The 13,007-nt window shown below is 36.8% G+C and overlaps 1 protein-coding gene across 1 annotated transcript in view; it reads right to left on the bottom strand.

Moving 5' to 3' along the window:
- Positions 1–13,007, bottom strand: part of COL25A1 (collagen type XXV alpha 1 chain) — a 483,537-nt gene that overhangs the window by 28,192 nt on the left and 442,338 nt on the right. Inside the window, exons 24-26 of the mRNA XM_007452167.1 lie at positions 6,651–6,674; positions 5,987–6,031; positions 2,201–2,245 (exon numbers count right to left, since the gene is read on the bottom strand). Coding sequence (XP_007452229.1) covers positions 2,201–2,245; positions 5,987–6,031; positions 6,651–6,674 — 114 coding nt within the window. The remainder of the gene's footprint in view (positions 1–2,200; positions 2,246–5,986; positions 6,032–6,650; positions 6,675–13,007) is intronic.

Below are 13,007 nucleotides of genomic sequence, written 5' to 3'. Positions count from 1 at the left end.
AGGAATGTAAGTGTTGACATCATTTCTCCTGATTCCACATTTTTACCTGGCACCTAATTCTATATCACCAGTCCTGAAAACAAATTAATGGGTTTAATGCACAGTATACATTTTGAAGCAGGACCTAGTGTTATAGTAACAAAGGTCCAAATAAATTTTTCACATCTCCACTCATTATATCCTTCTATTCCCATTAAATGCAGGCAGAGGTTCCAATCACCAACAGTTTTCAATGGTCCCATCTACAGACAGGTAGATCATTCAGTATATACTAATGCTCAATTAATGCTTAGAAATACTTCCACTTTTCCAGTGTTATTATTTTGTTCTCGTGACATCTCTATGAGGTGATCCAGGATGTGATTTTTATTCTCTTTTTTCAGTGAGGAAACAGATATATGTGTATTTTGAATGCAAAAAAATAGGAATTTTGTGATACTAATACTGAAATTAATGTATATCGTTAAGCATTTTCATCCAAGGAGGTTCACTGCAGTATGACCAGATGGCCCATCCTTCAGCAGAGATGATCATAGCTATTTTAATTATGGTTATAGGGATCCCTGGTTGCACTAAGCTGTTCATATTTTCTATACTAAAAACTACTTAAGCGGGCTTCCCTGGTGGTGCAGTGGTTGAGAGTCCGCCTGCCGATGCAGGGGACACGGGTTCGCGCCCCGGTCCGGGAAGATCCCACATGCCGCGGAGCGGCTGGGCCCGTGAGTCATGACCGCTGAGCCTGTGCGTCCGGAGCCTGTGCTCCGCAACGGGAGAGGCCACAACAGTGAGAGGCCCGCGTACCGCAAAAAAACAAAAAACAAAAACTGCTTAAGGACAGGAACTTGTCTTTTCTTGTTACGTATATCTGTTTCATAGCACCTACTTCAGAGTCATCCACTAGGTGGGTGGGTAGGTACCTAAATAGATAGATGGATCTTATAGTTAATCAGATCCTGGTTGGTTTCAGGAATCTAGTAAAAGAGAGCAGCAGGAGAGCCAACCCACTGGACCTAGTAGTAGAAGACCTTGTGAAGCCTATAGGAAAAAAATTCAGCTATTGTATATGTAGGGATGACATACCATGTAGTATGTCATTATGTATGTCAAATTATTTATAATGACTAACTGGGGGAGGTAATACCATCAGATTTTTAAATGCTAATGTGATCTCTGATGGATATAGCAGATCACCTAAAGTCTCTTTTATAACTACCACATGTTAATTTAGTGTGATGTTATATGATTTCAATATATAACGCTGATATTAAAATAACCCTTCTCTTAATTTTCTTATCTAATACTATCTCCTGAGAAGGATATTTCACAAACTGTATCAAGAATGTCTTTGATTTCTTATGATCTTCTTGATTTTAGCCATTTCTTAGGTAAATAATGGAAGCCCAGAAAACACCAAAAATCTTGAAACTCATCCTTGTGATTAGATTCTGAATTTTGAATACTGCCCACACTCTCCTAGTCAGATTCATTTCTACCAGGAGTTGGCAAACCATGGCTTACAGGCCAAATCCAGCCCAGGAATTGTTTTTGTACAGGCTGAATGTTTAAAACAAAATTTAAGTGGCATTAAAAAAATCTGATAGAGAATGTCTATGGCCTGCAAAGCCTAAAACATTTACTATCTGGTCCTTTATAGAAAATGTTTGTCAACCTCTGTTTTAGGGGAAACACTCGGAGATACTGCCATATTCTACAAAGCTATAAGTGTCCTGCTTGTTTCTGTCTTTTCTAATGATCTAGAAAATTAGGTACAATCTTTATTTGGGAAAAGAAAACAATGTCAAAATAACACATGTAAACAATATCTAATTTTGTGGAAACTACCGTCACAGCTTAAAATCTTGAGTTATTTGTATTCACTGACAAGAATTAGGCAATTCTTACTAAATTGGTAATTATCTTACAAGTCTAATAAAAATTCACCGAGATGTCATTGGTAGATTGATAGGGATTATTAAGGCAAATCTAAAGCATCATATAACTTGTATGTTCGTACAAAGAAAACTAAAGCCTAATTTAAAACCAATTGCTTTTTAGAGTTAATGTAGTCTCTAGAACAGAAGGTAAGAAAAAAAAAAGAGAATATCATAAATCAACACTCATGCCTTTTGGTCTTCAAACCTATAACAAAAGGTCATCAATAATGATGCTTTAAATGACAGTATATGTCTTTGAAAATTACCTGCTCTCCATCAACTCCTGGGACTCCTGGAGATCCTGGTTCTCCCTGTTAAGATAAAAATTGATGGCTAGCTTCTTATTTATTATTGGTAGCATACTACACTAAGTAAAAATGAGGCAATTTGAGAAAAAAGTAAAAACGTGGTAATTAACTCAAGAAAGAGTAAAATGAAAGGCCCCATATGTTTATAATATTTAACCTGGCATTGTTTGAACAGTGAATACGAATTCATAATGATTGTGAATGTGCTATTTCCAGATAAGCCTCACTGAAGGATATAATAAATCAGATAATATCTTAATCCACAGAAAACTACTTTTGGATCAATTCAATTTCCTATACTATGCTAGGAACAAACTAAATTTACTATTCATATTGTGATTTATTAGAACCCTTGACAAACCCAAAATAGATGGATTTATTTTTTCTTAACTGAAGATGTTCCACTGAAGACAAATTTAAACAATGTGCTAGAGATTTATTGAAACAACAAATGTCCAGTTACCTTTCAATTGGAAAGGTACTGAACAAACAAATTCTTTGAAAGGCAAGATATTATTTTATATCAATGGGTCATTTATGTAGACCCCATTATAAATATCTCTGATGCCCACACCTCGGAAACTTTGTAAAAACAATTCTTTGGAGTGTGTGAGTAGCCTGCCTCGCAGACAGATTTCCAAGGGAACTGACTTGAGGCTGTATTTTTCTAGAAAGGCTTGTTTGGTGATGTTATAAACCACAATATTGAAATGGTTAGAGTTGCTTTCCCTGGTTAGAACTTTAAGAGCTATTGGTCATAGTGTGAAATCTGAGCCTTCCAAATGTTAAAGGAAGGCATGACAAACACATGAAAAAAAAAAAAAAGAAAAAAAACCTTTTTTAAAAAATTCCAGATTTCCTGCTCTTTGTGGTAGCGGCAACATTTATTTTGCCACCAACAAGTCTGTTAAGGTTGGATGCAACTGGCTAAGCCCTAGTTTCATGCAGTCTGAATATTTGTCAGCACTCTGGGTCCAGTAATGGTTGCTATGCTTTTCCCTTCAAAATGTGACCCACAAATGTTTAAAGGAAAATATAATTCATGAGTTATTCATTTATCCTGCACCCACCAAAAGTAGTTTGTAAAGAGTTGTTTGATGTATAAGAAGTCAAACAGTCCTTGTTTGATAAAGGAAGGAGGAATGCTAATTTGAATAGGTTCCCATTCAGTCTGAGGCTGTGTGTCCTCAGTGAGAATGGGTTTTATATTTGCCTCGTGCTGAATTTGCTGACTCCTGGTCATAGGCACAACTCCCCGCAATTATCCCAACCTTCTCAAGGGGAGATAATGGAAAGCATGAAGGACTGTATCAACTAGGCCAAGATCTCAATTACAAGATGATTGTGGCGTGTACGAGGTGGGCCAGAGTGCTGGAATAGTGGGAAGGGTGGCACGGTAAGAGGTAAGGGAGTATGACTAACAACCCTCCCCCACCCTACTTGTCTAGACATTTACTTGGCCAATTTCTTCCTGCCTTTCAGTTTCAGCTCAAAGTCATCCTTGACCCAAGGCAGAGAGGAGCCTTCCTGTATGCATCTTAACCAATACACTTACTCTCTTTATTAATAATTGTGCCTTTATTTGCCTTTCTCCATCCCTGGGCTAAAAGCTCCTTGTTAAAACCCCTTGCTGGGCTTCACTGATGGCACAGTGGTTAAGAATCTGCCTGCCAATGCAGGGGACACGGGTTCGAGCCCTGGTCCGGGAAGATCTCACATGCCGCGGAGCAACTAAGCCCGTGTGCCACAACTACTGAGCCTGCGCTCTAGAGCCCGCGAGCCACAACTACTGAAGCCCGTGTGCCTAGAGCCCGTGCTCCGCAACAAGAGAAGCCACTGCAATGAAAAGCCTGTGCACCACAACAGAGAGTAGCCCCTGCACGCCGCAACTAAAGAAAGCCTGTGTGCAGTAACAATAGAACCAACGTAGCCAAAAATAAATAAATAAAATAAAACCCCTTGCTATATCCTAGTATCTTTACTAGATATCAGTATTTACCATGGAATAGAGGCCCCAAATTAATTGTTGATTAATATAATTAATAAATGAATAGCAATTGGATTATAAAACACAGGGGATGTAGGTTTTAATGATATAGCTCTCTTGGCTAGGTAGCTAGGTAGCTTTCTTTGGGTCAAGTACTTTTTGGGCTTCCGTAGGCCTTTGGGCTACAAAGAAGAGTCAAGTCCTAGAAGTTTTTGAGGTTTGTATGGAATAAGGTACATATTTAGCATTGAGGACAATTTTGCTTCTGGAGCCTTAGTCAAGTGGGGGCATAAAGCAAGGAACTTAGATCTTGGTTCACTCTACACAGAGGAAAAAGGAATCTACACATTTCCTTCTAGCTTTTCTAGTCCAGCTCACCAAGATACTAAAGAATAGGGATCCAGGCCAACTTGCTTACCAGGGATAAAGACTGCATATGATCGGAGCATTTTTTGTGTTATATCTCTTAGGGAGCAGAATGTGGTGGAGAAATAGAAAATAAAAAATCCCCAAACTTACAGTAATGTTTTACATGAAATCTGTTTGAAATTAGCGTCTATGTTCTAAATATATCTCACATAGCCAAGGACCTCAGTAATATTTTACTGCACATTCCTTTTAATAATAGAAAAATAATTGTTTCTATGTGTTAGCTTTCAGTTAAGTATCTTGAAAGAGAAAAGTACAAAAGCTGATGTGTGTGTGTGTGTGTGTGTGTGCGTGTGTGTGTATGAGGTAGATTTAGCAAATAAACTGCCTAAAGGCATAAACAAAAGATGGATTTTGACACCACTTGAATCTCCTACAAAAAACCCAATGATGAAAGTCGTATTTCAACACGTGTAGCTCAGTTCTAAAAAGCCAGAATCGCTGGCCATGTATTAATTGATCGAACGTGGTTTAATAAGCTTAAGTTTGGAGGGAGAAAGCTAACGTTACCAATACATTTTAGATATAATCAAGTAATTTGGTTTCTACTGTTCATAGTTGGTATGTTTTATTAGATGAAATTTAAATGGCAGAATGTTTGAATACGTATAGCAGGATGTGTTAGAAAATGACTGAAAGTGATTCCTAAAATTGTCATTTGTGAATGCGTCATGCTGAAGCTTTTCTTGTTCTTTTTATTATGAAAGGATTGAAAGAAATGAACCTTTTTGGTGTCAGAGTAAATTTTCCTTCAATCCTCTTCTATTTAAATATTTGCCTTTTTCCATACACCACATTTAGTGTTTCTCTACGCTTACAATTTCCGTAAAACTTGTTTTTCCTTTGTTTAATATTCTGTTTTTCTGAATGTCCTCCTTCTAAATTTAATGCCGTTTCTATTTCTCTCCCTTCTTTCCTAATTTTTCTTTTTTCTGACCCCTCTTCCTTCAGCCCAGACCTCAATTTATCTTTTTTTTTTTTTTTTTTGCAGTACGCGGGCCTCTCACTGTTGGGGCCTCTCCTGTTGCGCGCTCCGGGACGCGCAGGCTCAGCGGCCATGGCTCACGGGCCCAGCCACTCTGTGGCATTTGGGATCTTCCCGGATCGGGGCACGAACCCGTGTCCCCTGCATCGGCAGGCAAACTCTCAACCACTGCGCCACCAGGGAAGCCCCAGACCTCAATTTCTATTCTCAGCTCTCTTAAGCAATATTGTTGATCTCAGCTCCTCCAGTATTTTGTAAGATTGATTTTCAGAGATACATATATTTAATATGGGATTCTCTGCACCATATGTAGTAAATGGAAACAAGTAAAATAAAGAGTAACCTTTGGCCCTTGTAGTCCTTGAGGTCCAGGTGGTCCAGGGGGACCCTAAATCCAGAAAAGACAAAGTTTTAGTTTTAAAAGATAGTATCTGTAATAAAATGTATGCTTTAAATACTAAGTACACTCCACACCTCCCTAATTTCTATCATAATCAAATATCCTCCAGTATTGGTTTGCAAAGAGGAAACATTTCACTGGTTACGGAATTATAAAAACTACCTACTTATATGCAGAAAAAAATCAACACATTTAGGTTAAAATAATGCTCTAGAGTTGATTTGTAAGACAATGTAAAATTGCTGCCATGTCCCACATACATCTTTTGGGGTTGAATTAGTTTCCTAATATTTCCTGTGTTTCTAGAAACACTTCTCTCCTCCCCCCCACAAAGGCTATGATTTCCCAAACACTAAAGAACAAAGCCATATTATTAAGATAAAGCCAAAGACTTTAAAAAAAAATAACAATAAAATTTTTTTTGACTTTTTTACTAAGCAGACAAAGTGATTCAACTGGGACAAATGTTGTAAAAGGTTACTAATATAAGAAAACATAACATTAAATATCAGATAAAAACAATGGCTACATTAGTACTATTATGACCGGCATGCATCAACACTGAATACAAAGTCACAAACCACAGAAATCATGCAATAGGAGTTACCGTGACTGTTAAGGTGGTAATCCTCTGTTGGGAAAATGTATTGATAAAGACAGAGTTACCTAATTTGTGTGCCAAAGTACAGTAATACATTTCTGAAATAAGATTTTGAATATATTTTGCCAAGACTGATGTCTTATAAGGAATTGACAAGATCCTGAAAACATATCTTATCTTCAAATGAATACCATAGATTGTAAAAATTCTTTTAAAAATTCTTTTTAGAATTTTATTTAAAAATCTATGGATAAAGATAAAAGAAATGTCAACATTTTAATTCACTGATTTAAATTATGAAGTAAAATAGTGTACACTGGTGGCTTGTCAGCATAATTGGGAGCTGAGAAACTTTCCTACTCATAAAAACTCTATTTCTAGAGTACTTTCATTAGAGAAAATGGAAATATCTAATTGTATAAGTAATATTTTTTTCTTTTAGTTTGTATCTCATTTGGTGCATTATAATTAGTTTGTGTGTGTCTGTGTGTTTGTGTGCGTCTGTGTGTGTGTGCCATGACTAAGACAGGAATTGACATGGGATTCGCCTTGTTTCTTAATGTAAAGGGCTTGAATACTGTACCAAAATTTATTCTCTCAAAGTATGAATCTCTAAAACAACCAATCCCCAAACCATTTTTGTATTAAGATTTTCTAGTCTAAGTGCTGTACTAAAAGTTCTGTAAGGCCTGTACCACTTTATGCGATTTTAGGGGAGAGGACATTTTCCATTAGGAGCTCTGGTCCTAGACAAACACTGTCCAATTACATGTAAACTTGTGACTATCGGTTTAACTCCATCTTTTTGTCTTCCACTGCTCCCTTCCAATTTCTAATTCAAGGTGTTGGGGCTGTTTTTTATTGTCGTTGTTGTAAAAAATAATCTTAACATCATCCACCCATCTCACTTCAAACACTTGAGTTTTTAGTGATATGGTGCATCATTCCTTAGAAAACAATACATTTATGCACGTGTACAGATGGTTCAAGTTTGTATTCCATGATAAGATCAGTCACGGTCATTACAGCTTCAGAGAAAACAGGGTAGGAAAAAATAACCAGTGCTTCTAAGATAGAAGGCAAAATGGCCACAAACTGGGGCAAGCTTATAAAAAAGTCAAGGCCCAGATTTTTATACCATCATATCTATGTAACATAAGGCACCACTTATTTTATTCTTAAGGGATTCACCTAAACCAAGAGTTGAATTTAAGGTTATGAGAAAGCTACTCCTTTGCTCCTATATGGGTAGATGAGTCATTTTTAAAAGGCTATTAGAAAAGTATAGAGTAGAAATAATTTCTTTATCATTACTTTCCAATTATAAATAACATTTTTAACTGGACAGCAAAAACATAAAACCTTAGAGAGGGAAGGAGTTTAAAATGTAAAGTCTCAGAGGTTTTCCAACCTGAGCCATGTATGATTCATTTTCCACCTAAGCACAAAACTAGCTTGTCTTTTTTAAAGTTCAAGGATAACAACATGTTTTAAAATGAGTTGCCTAAATAAAAGAACATTATTATTGGAAACTGAACTATAACAGAAGGGGTTTAAATAAGCTTGTTAAATAACTATATTTGTGAGACCTAAAAATTATACACGGCAGGTTCCACCCAGTTAACAGAAGAACAAATGATAGAAAACTAAGCTAACTACTCAAAAACATAGTTTTAACTGCCATCTTGAAGAACCAGTGTGCAGACAATCAGAGACGGCCTAGAGATGTTGGCTCACTTTGGATTTCTTGTACCTGGTTCCTCTAAGTTAAAACTACATAGACTCAGCAGGGTTCTCTGCTGAACTTCAGTAGTGATTTGAAAACCAGAATTTTTGGTAGTGATGGAGAAAGACATGTCATTCTCTACTGAGGCCCGATGTGAAATGGGAGGCATGAGTTAAAGCAGCTGTAAACTGGTTGAAGGCTAGCAGGATGCTTTGTGATTGATTCTCTGAGATGCTTATGTGAATCTCTGTAGAATTACAAGTTATTTTCTTTCACGTCTCATAATGAGGCAAGCTTAAAATCACCCCTGATTTACACTAGAGAAGAGGTTTAGTTTATATGGTGTTGAGAAATTTTAAAAGCTTGAGGTAGGAAACGAAAGGTTTTACTGCTAATTGTGGAAACATAACCACCTTAAATAAAAATCAAAATAAACGGCTTATGACAAATGCTCATGTAAATACGGGCATACCTCAGATATTGCGGGTTAGGGTTTCAGACCACCGAAATAAAGTGAATGTCGTAATAAAGCAAGTCACACAAATTTTGGTTTCCGAGTGCATATAAAAGTTTTGTTTAAGCTGTAATGTAGTCTATTAAGTGTTCAATAGCATTATGTCTAAAAAAAGTGTACATACCCTAATCGAAAAATACTTTATTGCTCAAGGATATATTGTACAACACAGGGAATATAGCCAATATTTTATAATAACTATAACTGAAGTATGACCTTTAAAAACGGTAAATCACTTTATGCATTGCTCACCTGGAACTTACATAATATTGTACATCAACTATACTTCAACAAAAAAAACTTTATTGCTAAAAAAATGCTAGCCATCATCTGAGCCTTCAGAGAGTCATAGTCTTTTTGCAATAGTAACATCAAAGATCGCTGATCACAGGGAATTCCTGGTGGTCCAGTGGTTAGGACTCAGCCCTTTCACTGCCATGGGCCCAGGTTTGATCCCTCGTTGGGGAACTAAGATCCTGCAAGCCATGCGGCGCAGCCAGGAAAAAAAAAAAAAGATCACAGATCACCATAACAAATATAATCAAAATTAACAAATTTGAAATGTTGTGAGAATTACCAAAATGTGGCAGAGAGACATGAAGTGAGCAAATGCAGTTGGAAAAGTGGAACCAATAGACTTGCTTGGCACAGGGTTGCCATAAACTTTCCATTTGTAAGAAAATGCAGTATCTTTGAATTGCAATAAAGTGAAGTGCAATAAAAGGAGGTATACCTGTAACAATATTCAGTAGAGGCAACAGTAAAATTTTATATTTCTAAGTGATATTTTTATAATTGTAATATGCACTTATTTATGTAAGTATCCAGATTTGGGGGCAGATTTTTTTTTAGAGGAGGCAATAGTGATATGGAATTTGCAAAACTGAATATCCATCACTGGTTAGAGAACTAGAAGAATAAATGTCTATTCCTTCCTCTCAATCTAATGGCTATTTAGTTTAATTTATTTATTAGGGACTCTTAATTCACAAGAGTACTATATTGGGAAAACAAATAGTTTTGAAGTGAAGAAAAAAAGCTATAAGCTATTTACAAGCACAGCACGTAGTTGCCTAAACAACCCCCTAAGAATAATAAATCTTTAGGTTGAGGTATAATCATGAACTAGTTGGCTGTGATGGATATTGACTGGTTTACAGTCATATAGAACTCGAGGTGAAAAAAGAAACTGAGCACATCTATTCTTTCATACCAAGATGTAGGTGTTAGATTTTTTTTAAAAGTACAGTGCGTTTTGGCACATCAACAAAGAGTGTTCAGGAGCTCCTAAAAAAATAACCTTAAGCATAATATTAGATTTTATGAACTCTTAGAAAAAAATCCATTCCAAATCATCCTCATTTTACAGATCAGATCAATGAAATATAGATACATTATGTGATTTCCCCAAAGTGACTCAGCTAGTTAGTAACAGAGGGGAAATCAAAGCAGATTTCAGTTTTAGACTGAGGGTATCTTTCTTCATGCCAGGCTCTGTTCAGGTAAAGGCTTTAAAACTCTTCCACAGTCTTTCCAGAAAATGGCCATGGCCCATAACATAGGAGCATATCTTGAAAGATAAGAGAGTGGATACCTCTTAAAGGCAGTAGTAAGAATTATGGTGCCACTGGAAGCAGTTTAAGGGAAATTTACAATTTTGCTAATCAAGTTGAAAAATGTGACCCTATATTTTAGAAGTAAGAACTCTGACAACATAGTAAGTAACAAAAACTTCCTGTTCTTTCTCTTTCTTTATGCACGCAGTTATTAACTTGTGGGAAAAAGGGAACAATTTAGAAAACTGATTCTAGAATTTGACAATAGCCCAGAGGCTACTGCTTAAGTCTAGTCCACTTACACTGAAGAACCCTAATTCAAGCTGTTGACTGAACACACTGCCCAAGTAATGTTTCTCTAAGCAGTAAGCATGTGTCTCTATGTGCTTTACCAGAAGAAAAAGAATAAAAAGAACAGAAAAATACAAGGCTGAAGATAGATTCTGTAAAAACTATTTAATAAATGCTTTACTATTTAAAAATGATAGTTGTAACAAAGGACCCATAGAAATGTAGATCTACCATAATTAGATAATGTTAGTGAAATCATATGGGTTGAAAAAAAATCAAACAAGTACAAAATGGAAAATATTTAAAACAACTAATTTGGCTTTCAAGCAAAAAAAATGGATTGTGCATATGAATGAAGTATACTTACTAATTCAACCAATAAGTTTATTTAATATTTACATGCCTAGACCTGGGTCAGACACATTGGGGGAGACAAAATAAGCATAAGATGAGTTTCCTGTCAACAAGTAATTTACAGTCTGGTAAGAGGCAAAACTAAAGTAAATTATGGAATTTGAGAATAATTAAATGTTAAACTACTGGGTCCTGACTGCTAATATTTAAAAGGATTCAGAGGAGAAATTCACCTGGGTGGCAGCAGTGAAATTATTGGATAGGATTTAGATGGATGAATGAAAGAAAAAGGATGAACCAGGAAAAAAGATGGTTATTTTTATAGATCTGATAAATATGTTGTGGAGAAATAAAAAATTCTGTACAGGAAAGGCAGGGTTATAGGGCCTTAAAAGTCGGATGGAGGAGTTTGGGCTTGACAGAGTAGGCAAGAGGGTCACTTGGGTTTCCGAACAGATTACAGTCATCAAAATAGTGATAGTTTAGGAAAATTAACCTTGGAGTGATATATAGGAATGGATTAGAAGAGCACAGAGGCATTAGAGGTAGAGGAATTGGTTAAGGGCTCATTGCAGTGTTAGATCTGATATAAACAACATGTAGACCTAGCCGGGAACGGAGAGAGTGGGGCAGCCTCAAGAGATACTTTGAAAAAGGAAACAGTAGCTTCTGGTGAGATATAAAGGATGAAGGACAAAGAATAGTTTTAAAATGACGCTAAAGTTTCCATCTCAAGAAATTAGAAAACTTATGGTTTCATTAACAGAAACTGGTTAGTTAGGAAAGGGAATCATTTGGTAGGTGTGAAAGGTAACCAGTATAATTGTATGTATTGGTGGAAGTTGACAAGGCAGTGTTGCATCCACAGTGGAAATATTTCTGAGCAGCTAGAGGTATATTCAGATCAGACCTGGAGGTGAAAGATTTGGAAAGCATAATGTGAAAGAACACAAAGGGAGTGATTATACCAAGAAAAGATCAGAGACTTGAGAATACCCAAAATTAGGGGGTGGACAGAGAAATTGGAAATACTAAAATAGAGTGGATCCATCAAAGAAGAAAACTGGAAGAAATGAGAGTAGAAGGTTGGAGAAACCAGAAAGAAAGAGTTTCAAAAGGAAGATGGTTTAGTATAATGTCACGTAAAAGTCAAGAGTGATGAGTCCAATGGGCTTGACCTAGAGATTACTGTTGACCTTTATAAGAGAAATTTCAACAGAATAATGGTACAAGCTACAACACAGGAGTCTAAGTATGAAAAGGATAAATAGGAAGCAAAGGTGATGGAGACAAGCCACACAGTCTATGGCTTTTTATTAATAGAAGAAAAAGAATTAAACAGCAGCAGTAGCAAGAAATACCTATAAAAGACTTACTGGGCTTCCCTGGTGGCACAGTTGTTAAGAATCTGCCTGCCAATGCAGGCGACACGGGTTCGAGCCCTGGTCTGGCAAGATCCCAAATGCCACGGAGCAACTAGGTCTGTGAGCCACAACTACTGAGCCTGCGCGTCTGGAGCTTGTGCTCTGAAACACGAGAGGCCGCGACAGTGAGAGGCCCTCGCACCGCGATGAAGAGTGGTCCCCGCTTGCCACAACTAGAGAAAGCCCTCGCACGGAAACAAAGACCCAACATAGCCATAAATAAATAAATAAGCTTTCATTAAAAAAAAAAAGACTTATTATGTGCTAGGCTCTGTTCTACGTGTATAATATGTACTTATGTCATCTACGCACAACAACCCTAGCTCATGCACTTAGTAAGCAAGAGATTTGAACCCAGGCAGCTCAAACTCCAGAGCCACAGGGCTCTTAATGGCGTTGCTAGGTTCACGTATCAAGCAAGGAGACAAAGCTTGGCAAAACCAGTACAAGATTTAAGATAAGACTGACTAAAGCACATCTGAAGGTAGAAGGGAAAGA

Source organism: Lipotes vexillifer, unplaced genomic scaffold (genome assembly GCF_000442215.2).
Source record: "Lipotes vexillifer unplaced genomic scaffold, Lipotes_vexillifer_v1.1 scaffold22, whole genome shotgun sequence".
Taxonomy (NCBI): Eukaryota; Metazoa; Chordata; class Mammalia; order Artiodactyla; family Lipotidae; genus Lipotes; species Lipotes vexillifer.
Note: the sequence above shows the minus strand (reverse complement) of the source record. Positions and strands in the feature narration are given on the sequence as shown.